At 49.2% G+C, this 15,894-nt stretch overlaps 1 protein-coding gene across 1 annotated transcript; it reads left to right on the top strand.

Moving 5' to 3' along the window:
- The first annotated feature begins 5,059 nt into the window (after positions 1–5,059).
- LOC132773571 (zinc finger protein 850-like) lies at positions 5,060–15,139 on the top strand. The gene is made up of 2 exons (XM_067467155.1): positions 5,060–5,119; positions 13,007–15,139. The coding sequence occupies exon 2, from the start codon at positions 13,186–13,188 to the stop codon at positions 15,043–15,045; it is 1,860 nt and encodes a 619-aa protein (XP_067323256.1). The 5' UTR covers positions 5,060–5,119; positions 13,007–13,185; the 3' UTR covers positions 15,046–15,139.
- The last annotated feature ends 755 nt before the right edge of the window (positions 15,140–15,894 follow it).

Raw genomic sequence — 15,894 nt, forward strand, 5'->3', positions numbered from 1 at the left:
GTGTCCAAAGACCTTCACTTGTAGTTCAGATCTACATACGTGTGTAAAGACTCGCACTGGGGAGAAACTCTTCACATGACTGGAGTGTCCAAAGACCTTCACTTGTAGTTCAGATCTACATACGTGTGTAAAGACTCGCACTGGGGAGAAACTCTTCACATGACTGGAGTGTCCAAAGACCTTCACTTGTAGTTCAGATCTACATACGTGTGTAAAGACTCGCACTGGGGAGAAACTCTTCACATGACTGGAGTGTCCAAAGACCTTCACTTGTAGTTCAGATCTACATACGTGTGTAAAGACTCGCACTGGGGAGAAACTCTTCACATGACTGGAGTGTCCAAAGACCTTCACTTGTAGTTCAGATCTACATACGTGTGTAAAGACTCGCACTGGGGAGAAACTCTTCACATGACTGGAGTGTCCAAAGACCTTCACTTGTAGTTCAGATCTACATACGTGTGTAAAGACTCGCACTGGGGAGAAACTCTTCACATGACTGGAGTGTCCAAAGACCTTCACTTGTAGTTCAGATCTACATACGTGTGTAAAGACTCGCACTGGGGAGAAACTCTTCACATGACCGGAGTGTCCAAAGACCTTCACTTGTAGTTCAGATCTACATACGTGTGTAAAGACTCGCACTGGGGAGAAACTCTTCACATGACTGGAGTGTCCAAAGACCTTCACTTGTAGTTCAGATCTACATACGTGTGTAAAGACTCGCACTGGGGAGAAACTCTTCACATGACCGGAGTGTCAAAAGACTCACTTGTAGTTCAGATCTACATACGTGTGTAAAGACTCGCACTGGGGAGAAACTCTTCACATGACTGGAGTGTCAAAAGACCTTCATGTAGTTCAGATCTACATACGTGTGTAAAGACTCGCACTGGGGAGAAACTCTTCACATGACCGGAGTGTCAAAAGACTCACTTGTAGATCAGATCTACATACGTGTGTAAAGACTCGCACTGGGGAGAAACTCTTCACATGACCGGAGTGTCAAAAGACTCACTTGTAGTTCAGATCTACATACGTGTGTAAAGACTCGCACTGGGGAGAAACTCTTCACATGACCGGAGTGTCAAAAGACTCACTTGTAGATCAGATCTACATACGTGTGTAAAGACTCGCACTGGGGAGAAACTCTTCACATGACCGGAGTGTCAAAAGACTCACTTGTAGTTCAGATCTACATACGTGTGTAAAGACTCGCACTGGGGAGAAACTCTTCACATGACCGGAGTGTCAAAAGACTCACTTGTAGATCAGATCTACATACGTGTGTAAAGACTCGCACTGGGGAGAAACTCTTCACATGACCGGAGTGTCAAAAGACTCACTTGTAGATCAGATCTACATACGTGTGTAAAGACTCGCACTGGGGAGAAACTCTTCACATGACCGGAGTGTCAAAAGACTCACTTGTAGATCAGATCTACATACGTGTGTAAAGACTTGCACTGGGGAGAAACTCTTCACATGACCGGAGTGTCAAAAGACTCACTTGTAGTTCAGATCTACATACGTGTGTAAAGACTTGCACTGGGGAGAAACTCTTCACATGACCGGAGTGTCAAAAGACTCACTTGTAGATCAGATCTACATACGTGTGTAAAGACTTGCACTGGGGAGAAACTCTTCACATGACCGGAGTGTCAAAAGACTCACTTGTAGATCAGATCTACATACGTGTGTAAAGACTCGCACTGGGGAGAAACTCTTCACATGACCGGAGTGTCAAAAGACTCACTTGTAGATCAGATCTACATACGTGTGTAAAGACTCGCACTGGGGAGAAACTCTTCACATGACCGGAGTGTCAAAAGACTCACTTGTAGTTCAGATCTACATACGTGTGTAAAGACTCGCACTGGGGAGAAACTCTTCACATGACCGGAGTGTCAAAAGACTCACTTGTAGTTCAGATCTACATACGTGTGTAAAGACTCGCACTGGGGAGAAACTCTTCACATGACCGGAGTGTCAAAAGACTCACTTGTAGTTCAGATCTACATACGTGTGTAAAGACTTGCACTGAGGAGAAACTCTTCACATGACCGGAGTGTCAAAAGACTCACTTGTAGATCAGATCTACATACGTGTGTAAAGACTCGCACTGGGGAGAAACTCTTCACATGACCGGAGTGTCAAAAGACTCACTTGTAGTTCAGATCTACATACGTGTGTAAAGACTCGCACTGGGGAGAAACTCTTCACATGACCGGAGTGTCAAAAGACTCACTTGTAGATCAGATCTACATACGTGTGTAAAGACTCGCACTGGGGAGAAACTCTTCACATGACCGGAGTGTCAAAAGACTCACTTGTAGATCAGATCTACATACGTGTGTAAAGACTCGCACTGGGGAGAAACTCTTCACATGACCGGAGTGTCAAAAGACTCACTTGTAGTTCAGATCTACATACGTGTGTAAAGACTCGCACTGGGGAGAAACTCTTCACATGACCGGAGTGTCAAAAGACTCACTTGTAGTTCAGATCTACATACGTGTGTAAAGACTCGCACTGGGGAGAAACTCTTCACATGACCGGAGTGTCAAAAGACTCACTTGTAGATCAGATCTACATACGTGTGTAAAGACTTGCACTGGGGAGAAACTCTTCACATGACCGGAGTGTCAAAAGACTCACTTGTAGTTCAGATCTACATACGTGTGTAAAGACTCGCACTGGGGAGAAACTCTTCACATGACCGGAGTGTCAAAAGACTCACTTGTAGTTCAGATCTACATACGTGTGTAAAGACTTGCACTGAGGAGAAACTCTTCACATGACCGGAGTGTCAAAAGACTCACTTGTAGTTCAGATCTACATACGTGTGTAAAGACTCGCACTGTGGAGAAGCAGTATTCGTGCCCGGGATGTGGACAGAGCTTCACTCGTGGTTCAACTCTGCATAAACATGAAAGGACTCACCCTGGGGAGAAACCATGTAGAGAGACGTAGCACAAAGTCACAGAATTATGGAACCATAGAGTTGGAAGAGGTGACATGGGACAGCTAATGCAATCTTGCTCTGATTCTACAAGCTTCCTATGGTTTTGTGGATTTAGCCAAAAATGCTAATGATGTCCAATACTTTTTAAATATTTGTATGTTTTAAGTTGTATTGCAACGCTTTTAATTTGTGAGATTTTGAAGGGCGTAAACCCCGTGCGGGAAAGGCGGGTGGGGCTGGGGTGTCAGGCACCCTCTAAGGCCCTTTTGGGTCTCATTCATAGAATCCTAGGGTTGGAAGAGACCTGATGGGCCATCTAGTCCAACCTCATTCTGCCAAGAAGCAGGAATATTGCATTCAAAGCACCCCTGACAGATGGCCACCCAGCCTCTGTTTAAAAGCTTCCAAAGAAGGAGCCTCCACCACGCTCCAGAGCAGAGAGTTCCACTGCTGAACGGCTCTCACAGTCAGGAAGTTGTTCCTCATGTTCAGGTGGAATCTCCTTTCTTGGAGTTTGAAGCCATGGCTCCATGGTGTCCTAGTCTGTCCTGTCCTACTCTGCAGGGCAGCAGAAAGGAAGCTTGCTCCGTCCTCCTCCTCGCAATGACTGCCTGTCACATGTTTATCCATGACCCTCCTTCCTGGTGTCTCCTCTGGGCCTTCTCTCCTTCAGGCTAAACAGGCCCAGCTCCTTAGGCCGCTCCTCATAGGGCTTGTTCTGCAGACCCTTGATCCTTTTCCTTGCCCTCCTCTGGAGACAGTCTTCCAGCTCAGGGTCAATATCTGTCCTCAGTTGTGGTGCCCAGAAGTGGACACCATATTCCACTCTTCAGTGGATAGGCTTCCATTGGGGAGGGAGGGAGGGAGGGAGGGAGGGAGGGAGGGAGGGAGTTCCACAGGCGATCCCCATCATAACCTGTCTCTCAAGAGCTGAATTCCCTGAGGATTTGGGCGGGAAGCCAGAGGGAGGCTCCTCCTGGGTGAGCAACCCTCCAAGGGAGGCAGGGGAGGGAAGGGGCTCCATTGGGGCCCCTCCATAAGGGGCAGCTCCCGAAGGGGAGCAAGCTGGGCCCCCATGCCTCCTGCTGGGGACCGGCCTCCCTCCCCCCCTTGCCCCCCCTCTCTGCTAAGGCCTTCCTCCTCCCTCCCTCCCTCCCTCCCTCTGGGCTCCCCCTGGCCTGCTTCAGCTCCCCCTGGGCCCCATTCGTTCATCAGGTGCTGGAACACCTCAGCAAGTGAGAGTCCAAAAGTGGCAGGCTCAAACCCAGCACCTCATCCAATGGTTGATACCAAATGAGAGACTCCCTCCTGGGCACACAGAAGACGGGGCGACTTGGAAGGCACTGAACAGACTGCGCTCTGGCACCACGAGATGCAGAGCCAACCTTCAGAAATGGGGCTACAAAGTGGAATCCTCGGCATGCGAGTGTGGAGGAGAGCCAACCAGTGACCACCTGCTGCAATGCACCCTGAGCCCTTCTTCCACATGATGCACCATGGAGGATCTTCTTGCAGCAACACCAGAGGCAGCACCCCAAGGGGCCAGAGACTGGTCAAAGGACATTTAACCAGCGACCAAACTCACAAGTTTTCTGTTTGTTTGCTTTGTTCTGTGAGACTGGTTGTTCTGACAGGACAAATAAATATCAGGGATATTCAGAATGGGTGGGTGCAGCTCCACATCCTGCAGGGGCCTTTCCCAGAGGATAAGGACAAGGGAAGCCGAGGGTCAAGCGGGGGCCAAGGGGGGGGAGGGAGGGAGGGAAGGGGCCATGAGCCAGGAGGGAGGAGGAGAGCAGCAGCAGCAGCGCCCCCTGCCGGCCGCCCCCCCTCTCTCTCTGCTCGGAATGGATGGAGCGGCGCTCTCTGTCTCTCTGTCTCTCTCTCTGTGTCTGTCTCTGTGCTCGGAATGGGGGGAGGGCGAGGGAGCGGCGCTTCCTCCTCCTCCCCCTCCCCCTCCTTCCAGCGTCAGTCAGCCAACCAGCCAGCCTCCCAGTGGGAGGGCGGCCAATCGGGAGCCAGGCCGCTCCGCAAAGGCCCCGCCCACCGAGAGAGGGAGAGAAAGGGAAGAGGGACGTCCCTCAGGCCCCGCCCCCTTCGCACCGGGCGGGCGCCATTTTGGAGGAGGAGGAAGAGAGAGAGAGAGAGGCTGAGGTGAGTGGAGACGGGGAGGGAGGGGTTTGAAGGGGTCGAGTGTCGTCTGTCCCTGCCATGGGAGAAAGAAAGAAAGAAAGAAAGTGGACTTCCCGCCCGCCTGCCTCGGCCTTGTGTCCAGCTGAGCTGCTTGGCGGACAAAGACGAGGAGGAGGCGCTGCGGCCTAGCCCAAAGGAAGGGAGGGAAGCAGGCCCTCTCAGCCACCACCACGCTGGGCCTCCCCCCTCCCCTCCAAGGGCAGGGGCCCCTCTGGCAGGGAGGGAGGGAGGGTCAGTCAGCAGTGCCGCCACCTCCTCACTGGTTCCATCCTTCAAAGATGGAGTGGCGGGGGGGGGGGGGGGGAGCTGTGTTCATGAAGGCAGGCAGGCAGGCTTCCCTGGCAGGAATCCCTCAGGCTGGGTGGCACTCTCTCCCGACCTTCCCCCCGCATAGAACCTGAGACTGGGAAGGAAGGCACATCTGAGGAAGGCCCCTTCAGCCCAGACCCAAGGAACACAGGCAGGCAGGCAGGCAGGGAGGGGCCCCTCTGGGAGGGAGGGAGGGTCAGTCAGCACTGTCGCCACCTCCTCACTGGTTCCATTCTTCAGGGGGGAGCTGTGTTCATGAAGGCAGGCAGCCTTCCCTGGCCGGAATCCCTCAGACTGGGTAGCATTCTCTCCCGACCTTCCTCCCGCATAGAACCTGAGACTGGAAAGGCACCTGAGGGCCCCTTCAGCCCAGCCCCAAGGAACGCAGGCAGGCCGGTGGGCCCCTCCGAGGTGGGGAGGGAGGGAGGCCTCCTGGGAAGGAGGGACCTGGCCACGAACCCCTTCCCAGCAGGGCTCCTTCCTCTGGCCATTCCCAGGGGGGAGGAGGGAGGGAGAAGCCTGAGAGGAGATATGATGATAGCCATGTCTAAATATGTGAGAGGAAGCCACAGGGAGGAGGAGGAGGGAGCAAGCTTGTTTTCTGCTTCCCTGGAGAGTAGGATGCAATGGAACAATGGCTTCAAACTACAAGAGAGGAGATTCCATCTGAACACGAGGAAGAACTTCCTGACTGTGAGAGCCGTTCAGCAGTGGAACTCTCTGCCCCTTGAGGAGTGTGGTGGAGGCTCCTTCTTTGGAGGCTTTGAAACAGAGGCTGGATGGCCATCTGTCAGGGGTGCTTTGAATGCAATATTCCTGATTCTTGGCAGAATGGGATTGGACTGGATGGCCCATGAGGTCTCTTCCAACTCTGTGATTCTATTATTCTATGACTATGAGAGCTGTTCAGCAGTGGAACTCTCTGCCCTGGAGTGTGGTGGAGGCTCCTTCTTTGGAAGCTTTTAAACAGAGGCTGGGTGGCCATCTGTCAGGAGTGATTTGAATGCAATATTCCTGCTTCTTGGCAGAATGGGGTTGGACTGGGTGATGGCCCAGGAGGTCTCTTCCAACTCTTCTAGGATTCTATGAGGGAAGGAAAGGGGCCTCAGGTCACAGGGAAACAGGACTGGTCATTATTCACCCTCTCAGGGGAAAACCACACAGTTGCATGACATTTTTTAAGAAAACAAACCAACTTTTGGCTCTGGCTGACTTTCCCTGCGGTGCCTGTCGTGTTCCTGGATGCGTGCCTGGGCCAGGCTGCTGCTGGTGCTGCTGCTTCTGCGTGTGGGGGTCACAGTTGTTATCACAGTTCACTTTTTCAGTTCTCATTAGCAACTTTTAATTACAGTTCCAGCAAGCAGGTAGGTAGTCATTGCAGGCCTTCATATTTTACTGGTGCTTCCCAAATTAATAGCCCCATCCTTCCATTCATTCCCACACACATATTAAATTCACATTTATCAAATCTGCACATTGAATTCCTTATTTCAAAACGGGGTTGATACATCTGTCCCTGTGGAATGAGATCCTTGGTGGGAGGGAGAAAGAACTCTTGTCTGTTGGAGGCAAGTGGGAATGTTGCCATTGGCCACCTTGATTAGCATTGAATGGCCTTGCAGCTTCAAAGCTCGGCTGCTTCCTGCCTGGGGGAATCATAGAATCAAAGAGTTAGAAGAGACCTCATGGGCCATCATCCAGTCCAACCCCATTCTGCCAAGAAGCAGGAATATTGCATTCAAATCACCCCTGACAGAATCCTTTCTGTTACGAGGTGTTAGCTGGCCCTGATGGTTTCATGCCTGGAATTCCCGTTGTCAGAGTGTTGCTCTTTATTTACGCTCCTGATTCTACAGGTTTTTAAAATACTGGGGTCCAGATTGTGTCCTTTTCCAGGTTTGTCCATGTGCTTCTTGTGGATTTCATTGGTTTCTCTGTGTCGCCTGACGTGGTGGTTGTGAGAGGGGTCCAGCATTTCCGTCTTCTCAGAGAATAATATGCTGTTCCCAGGTGGGTTCACCAGGTGATGTGCTTTGGCTGACTTGGTCTGCAGTGCCTGTTGTGTTCCTTGATGCGTGCCTGGGCAATGCTGCGGCTGCTGTGGCTGCGAGTGGGGGTCTGTCCACAGCTGCAAGGGAGACCGTGGACTCCGGAAGAGGGGAGAGGGTCCCTCTTGTCCTTTGCCGAACGGAGCATGGGTGGGATTCTCTTGCTGGGTCTGGAGATCGTGCGTAGGTTGTGGTTCCCTTGATGTGTGGGAAGAACCCTTTCCCTCTGGGTGGCTCTTTGTCTTGACTCTCGTGGGTTGTTCTTGGCCTTGCAGCTCTCTGGCAACCACCATGTCAGGCTCCACAGGAAAGCCCAGCACGGGGATAATTCCTTCGCCCCATCTGTGGCAGGCAGGCAGGCACCCTCAGAGGTGGTGAGGTCTGTCGGAAACCAGGCAGATGAGGTTTATCGATATTCCTGTGGAATGATGTCCAGGGAGGGAGAAAGGAAGAAAGAGTGGCAAAAGTAGGACAGCTGGGACCCTACGCTACTTGCACAACACGGGTCTGAATGAATGAGGGGAACACGTGCGCGAGAGAGCACAGTTAGTAAGAGACGCAGCTGCATCAGAGTCGAGAGAACGTGGTCTCCTTGTCTCCTGCATATTTCATCAGTTGGAGACCCCTCCCCTCCCCCCCCCAGCACCAACCGCTGCTCTGAGCCAGAGTGTAGACGGGGGGGGGGGGGCAGGGACAGTTCCACCTGCTCACCTGTGATATGCTAATTTATATTATATTATAATATAATATGTTGTAGATACATATAATATTTATAATATGTAATACAGTATAATATTAATAATAATATGATATTATAATTATATATTTTATATTACATGTAATATTACTAATAATATTACAGTATAATTATATAGTACAATATAGTGATGTATAACGCTGATATTGTACTGTGCTCATGGTATAATGTCTTGTGTGTGTGTGTATATATACTAACTTACTTAGGCGATCCCTCGTTGGACGAGTAAGATGGTCTTCCATTATGCATTTCCTTGTGGGTCCGTATGTGGCTGTGGAGCCCTATTTTTGACCCGCATCTTCTCCCACAGTGGGGGCATTGGTTTCCAGGTGGAAGGCGGTCCTGGTCGGGGTTGGCTTGACGCGCTTTCCTCTTGGCACGTTTCTCTCTTTCACCCTCCATTCGCGCCTCTTCAAATTCTGCAGCACTGCTGGTCACAGCTGACCTCCAGCTGGAGCGGTCAAGGGCCAGAACTTCCCAGTTCTCAGTGTCTATGCCAGAGATTTTAAAGTTGGCTTTGAGCCCATCTTTCAATCTCTTTTCCTGTCCACCAACATTCCGTTTTCCATTCTTAAGTTCAGAGTAGAGCAACTGCTTTGGGAGACGGTGGTCGGGCATCCGGACAACGTGGCCGGCCCAGCGGAGTTGATGGCAGAAGACCATCGCTTCAATGCTGGTGGTCTTTGCTTCTTCCAGCACGCTGACGTTTGTCTGCTTGTCTTCCCAAGAGATTTGCAGGATTTTCCGGAGGCAGCGCTGATGGAATCGTTCCAGGAGTTGCATGTGACGTCTGTAGACAGTCCACGTCTCACAGGCATAGAGCAGGGTTGGGAGGGGAATAGCTTTGTAGGCAAGCACCTTGGTCTCCCTACGGATGTCCCGGTCCTCAAACACTCTCTGCTTCATTAGGGAAAATGTTGCACTTGCAGAGCTCAGGCGGTGTTGTATTTCGGTGTCGATGTTGACTTTTGTGGAGAGGTGGCTGCCAAGGGAGCGGAAATGGTCAACATTTTCTAATGTTACACCATTAAGTTGTATCTCTGGCATTGGGGAGGGGATGGCTGGTGACTGCTGGAACAGCACTTTGGCGGTCCGTGTGTGTGTGTGTATATATATATATGTGTGTGTGTGTGTGTATTAGCGGTCCCCTGCCAGGCGTTGCTGTGGAAAATAAAATAATGAGAAAGTGTTGGTTTCTAATCTATGTGATGTCTTTCTGCTTGTGGGCAAACAGTATTTCTTGCTGTTTCTTTGCCAGTGTTGATGTGGAGAGGGCCTGGTTTGCCTACTCTGGAACATGCAACATATCATTGTCATGCTTTAGGGGTCCCTTTCAAATCTTTGATACTGCATCTGTCATATGCATATCTCTGTGTGTGTGTGAATGGCTGGATGGCCCTTTGACAGGAGGGCTTTGCTTATGTTTTCTTGCCCTGGTGAAGGGAGTTGGACTGGATGGCCTTCAGGCAGCATTTCTCAACCTGGGAAGTCAAGACCCCGGGTGCGGGGTCACCAGGGGGGTGTCAGAAGGGTCACCCAAGACCACCGGAAAACACACTACTTTCTGTTGGTCATGCGGGTTCTTCTGTGGGATGTGTGGCCGCCATCTGCTTCTCTGGCCCTGGAACTCAACTGGAGAAACGGGCCAAGAGCAAGAAGGCGCGTCAGGCCAACCCTGTCTGGGGCCGCCTCCTGCCTGGAAACTCATGTCCTCACTGGGGGTGGAGAACGGGTCTCCACGGCCACCTGTGGACGCCCCACCAAGGCACCACTTGCCTCAGTGAGTGAGTAAACAGTGGGCGGAGGGAGCCTTTCCTCACAGCCCGTCAATCAAAGCCGGAGAGCGGGACTAGCCAATGGGGGCTTCTGGTGGGCGGGAGAGGCTCCGCTGAGGACCAACAAACACGCCACCCATTGGCCGAGCTCGTCACGGGCTCAGCCAATGGGAGGGCGAAGGAGGAGGAGGAGGCGTGGCCTCTTTGTGGGGCTTCATCAGAGCCTCTCCCGCCGCCATTTTTGCTTTGTGAAGCGGGAAAGCGGCGGATGAGAGAGAGGAGGGGGTAGGTATTAGGCCTGGGCAATCCATGGTTCTAAATGGTTCCAAAATAGTTACAAAACCAAAGTTCTGGTGGTGAAAATTTCAGAACTCTAACAAAAAATTCAAAATTTAATTATTATTTCATTATTGGCAATTTTTATGACAGAACCAATTAGAAACTGCCATTTATAATGACATTTTGAGAGTTTTGTTAGAATTTTGAAATTTTCACCACCAGAACTTTAGTTTTGTAAGTACTTTAGAACCATTTAGAACCATGGATTGCCCAGGCCTAGTAGGTATCTCTCTGTCCTCCTTTGCGGGGAAGGAGGAGGAAAAGGGTGCGAGGCCGGCCTGCCTTCGCTGTGAGTTTTCCGGGCTGTGTGGCACACTTGGGCCTGCCTTCCTTCCTTCCCTCCCTCCCTCCCTGCGGGTGTTTGGGACTCCTCCCGCGCTCGCCATGCCTTCCTCACGGCTTCAGGCCCCTTCCTTTTCCTCTGGAGCGGGGAACAAAAGGGACCTGAGGCTGTGAGGAATGGCGGGAGTTGGAGTCCAAGCAGAACACCTAGAGGAGATCAAGTGGTTTATGTATAGATATGGAGTTTGTTTATCTTCTGAATCGTTGGTGGGGTTCAGAATGCTCTGTGATTGCAGGTGAACTACAAAACCCAACAACTACAACTCCCAAATGTCAAGATTCTATTTCCCCCAAAATCCACCAGTGTTCACATATTGGCATTGTTTGAGTCCACAGTGCTCTCTGGATGTAGGTGAACTACAACTATTAATAATTACGCTTTCCTCCATCATTGGGGAGCCTCAATCACTGGTCGATCCTTAAATGTTGGTCGTTTCATTGATTCCTTGACAGCAGGGGTCCTCAAACATTTTAAACAGAGGGCCAGGTCACGGTCCCTCAAACTCTTGGAGGGTTGGATTATAATTCGGAAAAAAACCCATGAATTCCTATGCACACTGCACATATCTTATTTGTAGTGCATATATATACACACTAGTTTGGTTTTTATTAGTTGTATTGTATAATTGGATTGTTTTAATTATTTTATAATTGTTGCTGCTATGTATTTTATCTTACTATGTGTTTTGCTGGCATCAAATTGTGCCTTTTGTAAGCCGCCCTGAGTCCCCCTTCCGGGGTTGAGAAGGGCGGCGTAGAAATGCTCGAAATAGATAAGTAAAATAAATAAAATGAACAATTTAAACAAATATAAAGTTATTAGTATTTCAGTGGGAAGTGTGGGCCTGCTTTTGGGAGATGAGATAGGATTGTTGTTGTTGATGATGATGTTGTTGTGTGCTTTCAGATCTTTTCAGACTTAGGATGACCCTGAGCGAGGGCCGGGTAAATAACCTTGGAGGGCCGTGTCAGCCCCCCGGGCTTTAGTTTGAGGACCCTTCTTCACAGTCTCTCCTGTCGTTTTCCTTTGAAGTTCATCAAAATCTCTTCTCTTCTATAAATCCCCCTTCCCTGGACTTTCCCCCTTTCAGGCTGTGTTGCATATGCTTATTTGGGCATTGTTGAGGTGGCTTCTATGAGAGGATCCCTCTGAGCAGATGCCCTTTCTTCCCAGGTTGGGATTTATTGCGTTGGTCTCTGCAAAGACATTCCTCGGAAGGACCCTGGGTGGAAAGCCTGTGTTTCTCGAGCTCTCCTTCCGCTGCTGAGAACCTTCCCTTGGACGGAGGACGAGGAAGAAAAGGGGGAAGAGGGCAGAGACGTGGTCAGGAAGAAGGCCTTGTGGGTGGAGCTGTGCTTGTCTTTGCATGCCATCCTGGGGCTGAGCCAAGGGGTGAGTGGCCCAAAGGGGACTTCCTCCAGCAGAAACTCATCATGTGAATGTCTCCACCAAGCCTCAATGTGGTTTTGGATTAGGTGGTGGAGAGGCAGGGTCTCGGTCAGCTGCAGGATTCCTTTGGGAAAAGACAGACAATTTGGTGGCAGCAGGCATCTAATTTGGTGTATTGTCCAAGGCTTTCATGGCTGGAATCACTAGGTTGTTGTAGGTTTTTTGGGTTGTATGGCCATGTTCTAGAAGCATTCTCTCCTGATGTTTTGCCTGCATCTCTGGCAGGCATCCTCAGAGGTTATGAGGTTTGCTGGAAACTGGGAAATTGGGTTTATATATCTGTGGAAGGTCCAGGGTGGGAGAAAGAACTCTTTTCTTTTGGAGCCAGTTGTGAATATTTCAATTGGCCACCTTGATTTATCAAATCTCACAACCACTGAGGAAGCAGCAAAGCCATCTTGGTGTCCCTTCTGAGCATTGAGCCCATTCCTGGTCATTCAGGGACACGCGTGATCCAGCGAATGGTGCCCTTGAGTCTTGCCAAGGACCGCTCCTTTCTCCCGGCCAGCCCGCCTTCCATTCCTTTCCCACATTTCTGTTCATCCCAATAAAATCAATATGATGCTCCAGAATTAGGATTTCCCCATTTTTCCTTCTCTCATTCATTTTTCTCTTCCTCCATCCCTCTCTTCTTCTGAATCCATTCCCTTCTTTTCAAAGAACCATTCATTCCCACGGCTGGTCTCTGGAGATGTGCGTGAGGCCCCAGTGTCGGCCTTTCTTGGTATTTCCATTCTCAACGTGACCCATGAAGGGGAAGGGGGAAATCTTGGAGGTAGAGAAGGTCTCTGGCTTTCATCCTTGATCTTTCTCTTCTTTCTTCACCAGGGAAGGGAGGACTCTTTGGAGCGACCTCTTGGATGCAGTAAGGAAACCAATAATACAGGGAGAAGAAATCCTCTCGAGGCGATGATCTTGCTGAATTCTTGACTTCACTTACAGATAACAAAGGAATAAAGAAGAGTCAAGTCTCTGTATTGGAATTAAACACCCGTATCATTCTTGACATGGAAAAGAAAGCGTCTAAATGCCTGGAGTGTGGAAAGAGCTTCACTCGGAGGCATAGTCTGCAGCAACATGTAAAGACTCACACTGGGGAGAAACCCTATTCCTGCCTGGAGTGTGGGCAGAGCTTTGCTCGTCGTTCACATCTACATAGACATCAAAGGACTCACACTGGGCAGAAACCCTATAAATGCCTGGAGTGTGGACAGAGCTTTGCTCAGAGTTCAGGTCTGCGTTCACATGGAAGGACTCACACTGGGGAGAAACCCTATTCCTGCCTGGAGTGTGGACAGAGCTTCGCTCATAATTCAGGTCTGCATTCACATAAAAGGACTCACACTGGGGAGAAACCCTATGAATGCCTGGAGTGTGGACAGCGTTTCGCTTACAGTACAAATCTACGTTCACATCAAAAGACTCACACTGGAGAGAAACCCTATAAATGCCTGGAGTGTGGACAGAGCTTTGCTCATAGTTCTGATCTACGTTCACATGAAAGGGCACACACTGGGGAGAAACCCTATAAATGCCTGGAATGTGGACAGACTTTCACTCATAATTCAAGTCTACATAAACATCAAAGGATTCACACAGGGGAGAAACCCTATAATTGCCAGGAATGTGGAAAGAGCTTCACTCGTAGTTCAGGTCTACGTTCACATGAAAAGACACACACTGGGGAGAAACCCTATAATTGCCAGGAATGTGGACAGAGCTTCACTTGTAGTTCAGGTCTACGTTCACATGAAAAGATACACACTGGGGAGAAACGCTATACATGCCTGGAATGTGGACAGAGGTTCACTCATAATTCAAGTCTACGTAAACATCAAAGGATTCACACTGGGGAGAAACCTTATAAATGCCAGGAATGTGGTCAGAGCTTCAGTCAGCGTGCACATCTACATACACATCAAAGGACTCACACTGGGGAGAAACCCTATATATGCCTGGAATGTGGACAGAGCTTCACTCATAATTCAAGTCTACGTAGACACCAAAGGATTCACATTGGGGAGAAACCTTATAAATGCCTGGAATGTGGTCAGAGCTTCACTCAGAGTGGAGTTCTGCAGACACATCAAAGGATTCACACTGGGGAGAAACCCTATAAATGCCAGGAATGTGGACAAAGCTTTGCTCATAATTCAAGTCTACAGTCACATGAAAGGACACACACTGGGGAGAAACCCTATAAATGCCTGGAATGTGGACAGAGCTTCACTCACAGGTCAGGTCTTCGTTCACATCAAACGGCTCACACTGGAGAAACACCCTGTACATGCATGGAGTGTGGAAAGTCCTTTGCTTATAGTTCAGATCTACGTTCCCATCTAAGGACTCACATGGGGGAGAAGCCCTATACATGCCTTGAGTGTGGACAGAGCTTCACTCAGAGTTCTCATCTAAATAAACATGAAAGGACACACACTGGGGAGAAACCCTATACATGCCTTGAGTGTGGACAGAGCTTCACTCAGAGTTCTCATCTAAATAAACATCAAAGGATTCACACTGGGGAGAAACCCTATACATGCCTTGAGTGTGGACAGAGCTTCACTCAGAGTTCAAGTCTACGTACACATCAAAGGATTCACACTGGGGAGAAACCCTATAAATGTCAGGAATGTGCACAAAACTTTGCTCATAATTCAAGTCTACGTTCACATGAAAGGACACACACTGGGGAGAAACCCTATAAATGCCTGGAATGTGGACAGAGCTTCACTCGTAGTTCAAATCTACGTTCACATCAAAGGACTCACACTGGAGAAAAACCCTATACATGCATGGAGTGTGGAAAGACCTTTGCTAATAGTTCAGGTCTACGTTCTCATCTAAGGACTCACATGGGGGAGTAACCCTATACATGCCTTGAGTGTGGACAGAGCTTCACTCAGAGTTCTCATCTAAATAAACATGAAAGGACACACACTGGGGGGGAAATCTTATAAATGCTTGGCGTTTGGACAGAGATTCACTCGGAGTTCACATCTACGTTCACATGAAAGCACTCACACTGGAGAGCCACCCTATAAATGCCTGGAGTGTGGACAGAGCTTCATTTGTAGTTCACCTCTACATAAACATCAAAGAACTCACCCTGGGGAGAAACCATGTCTAGACCTAGCATAAAATCATAGAATCATAAAATAATAGAGTTGGAAGAGATGACATGGGACATCCAATCCTGCTTTGATTTTATAAGCTTCTTGCGCTATTATGAATTTGACCAATTTTTAAAAAATATTAATGATGTTCAATACAGTTTTAATATTTGTATATTTTAGGTTGTATTGTGACGCTTTTAATTTGTGGGCCGCTTTGTGTCCGAATGGAGAGAAAAAGCGGGATATAAATAAATCTAGTAATGAGAACCCTCTGCCATGCAGGAAAAGCACAATCCAAGTATCCCTGAGAGATGGCATGTGGAAAGAGCGTTTGTTTATTATTATTTATCCTGTCAGGAGAAAACCACACAGTTGTTTTGCATTTTTTAAGAAACAAAACACAAAGTTTGCAAGCTTGGTAGTTGATTAAATGTCCCTTGACCAGTCCCTGTCCACTTGGAGTGCCTCTGGTGTTACTATAAGGCCGTGCGGTGCAGCCTCCCTCGTCTGGCTTTCGCCGCTTGCAAAGCTTGATAATAAATAATAATAATAATCTTTATTCATACCCTGTCTCCATCTTCCCAACGGGGACTCGGGGCA

Source organism: Anolis sagrei, chromosome 4 (assembly GCF_037176765.1).
Source record: "Anolis sagrei isolate rAnoSag1 chromosome 4, rAnoSag1.mat, whole genome shotgun sequence".
Taxonomy (NCBI): Eukaryota; Metazoa; Chordata; class Lepidosauria; order Squamata; family Dactyloidae; genus Anolis; species Anolis sagrei.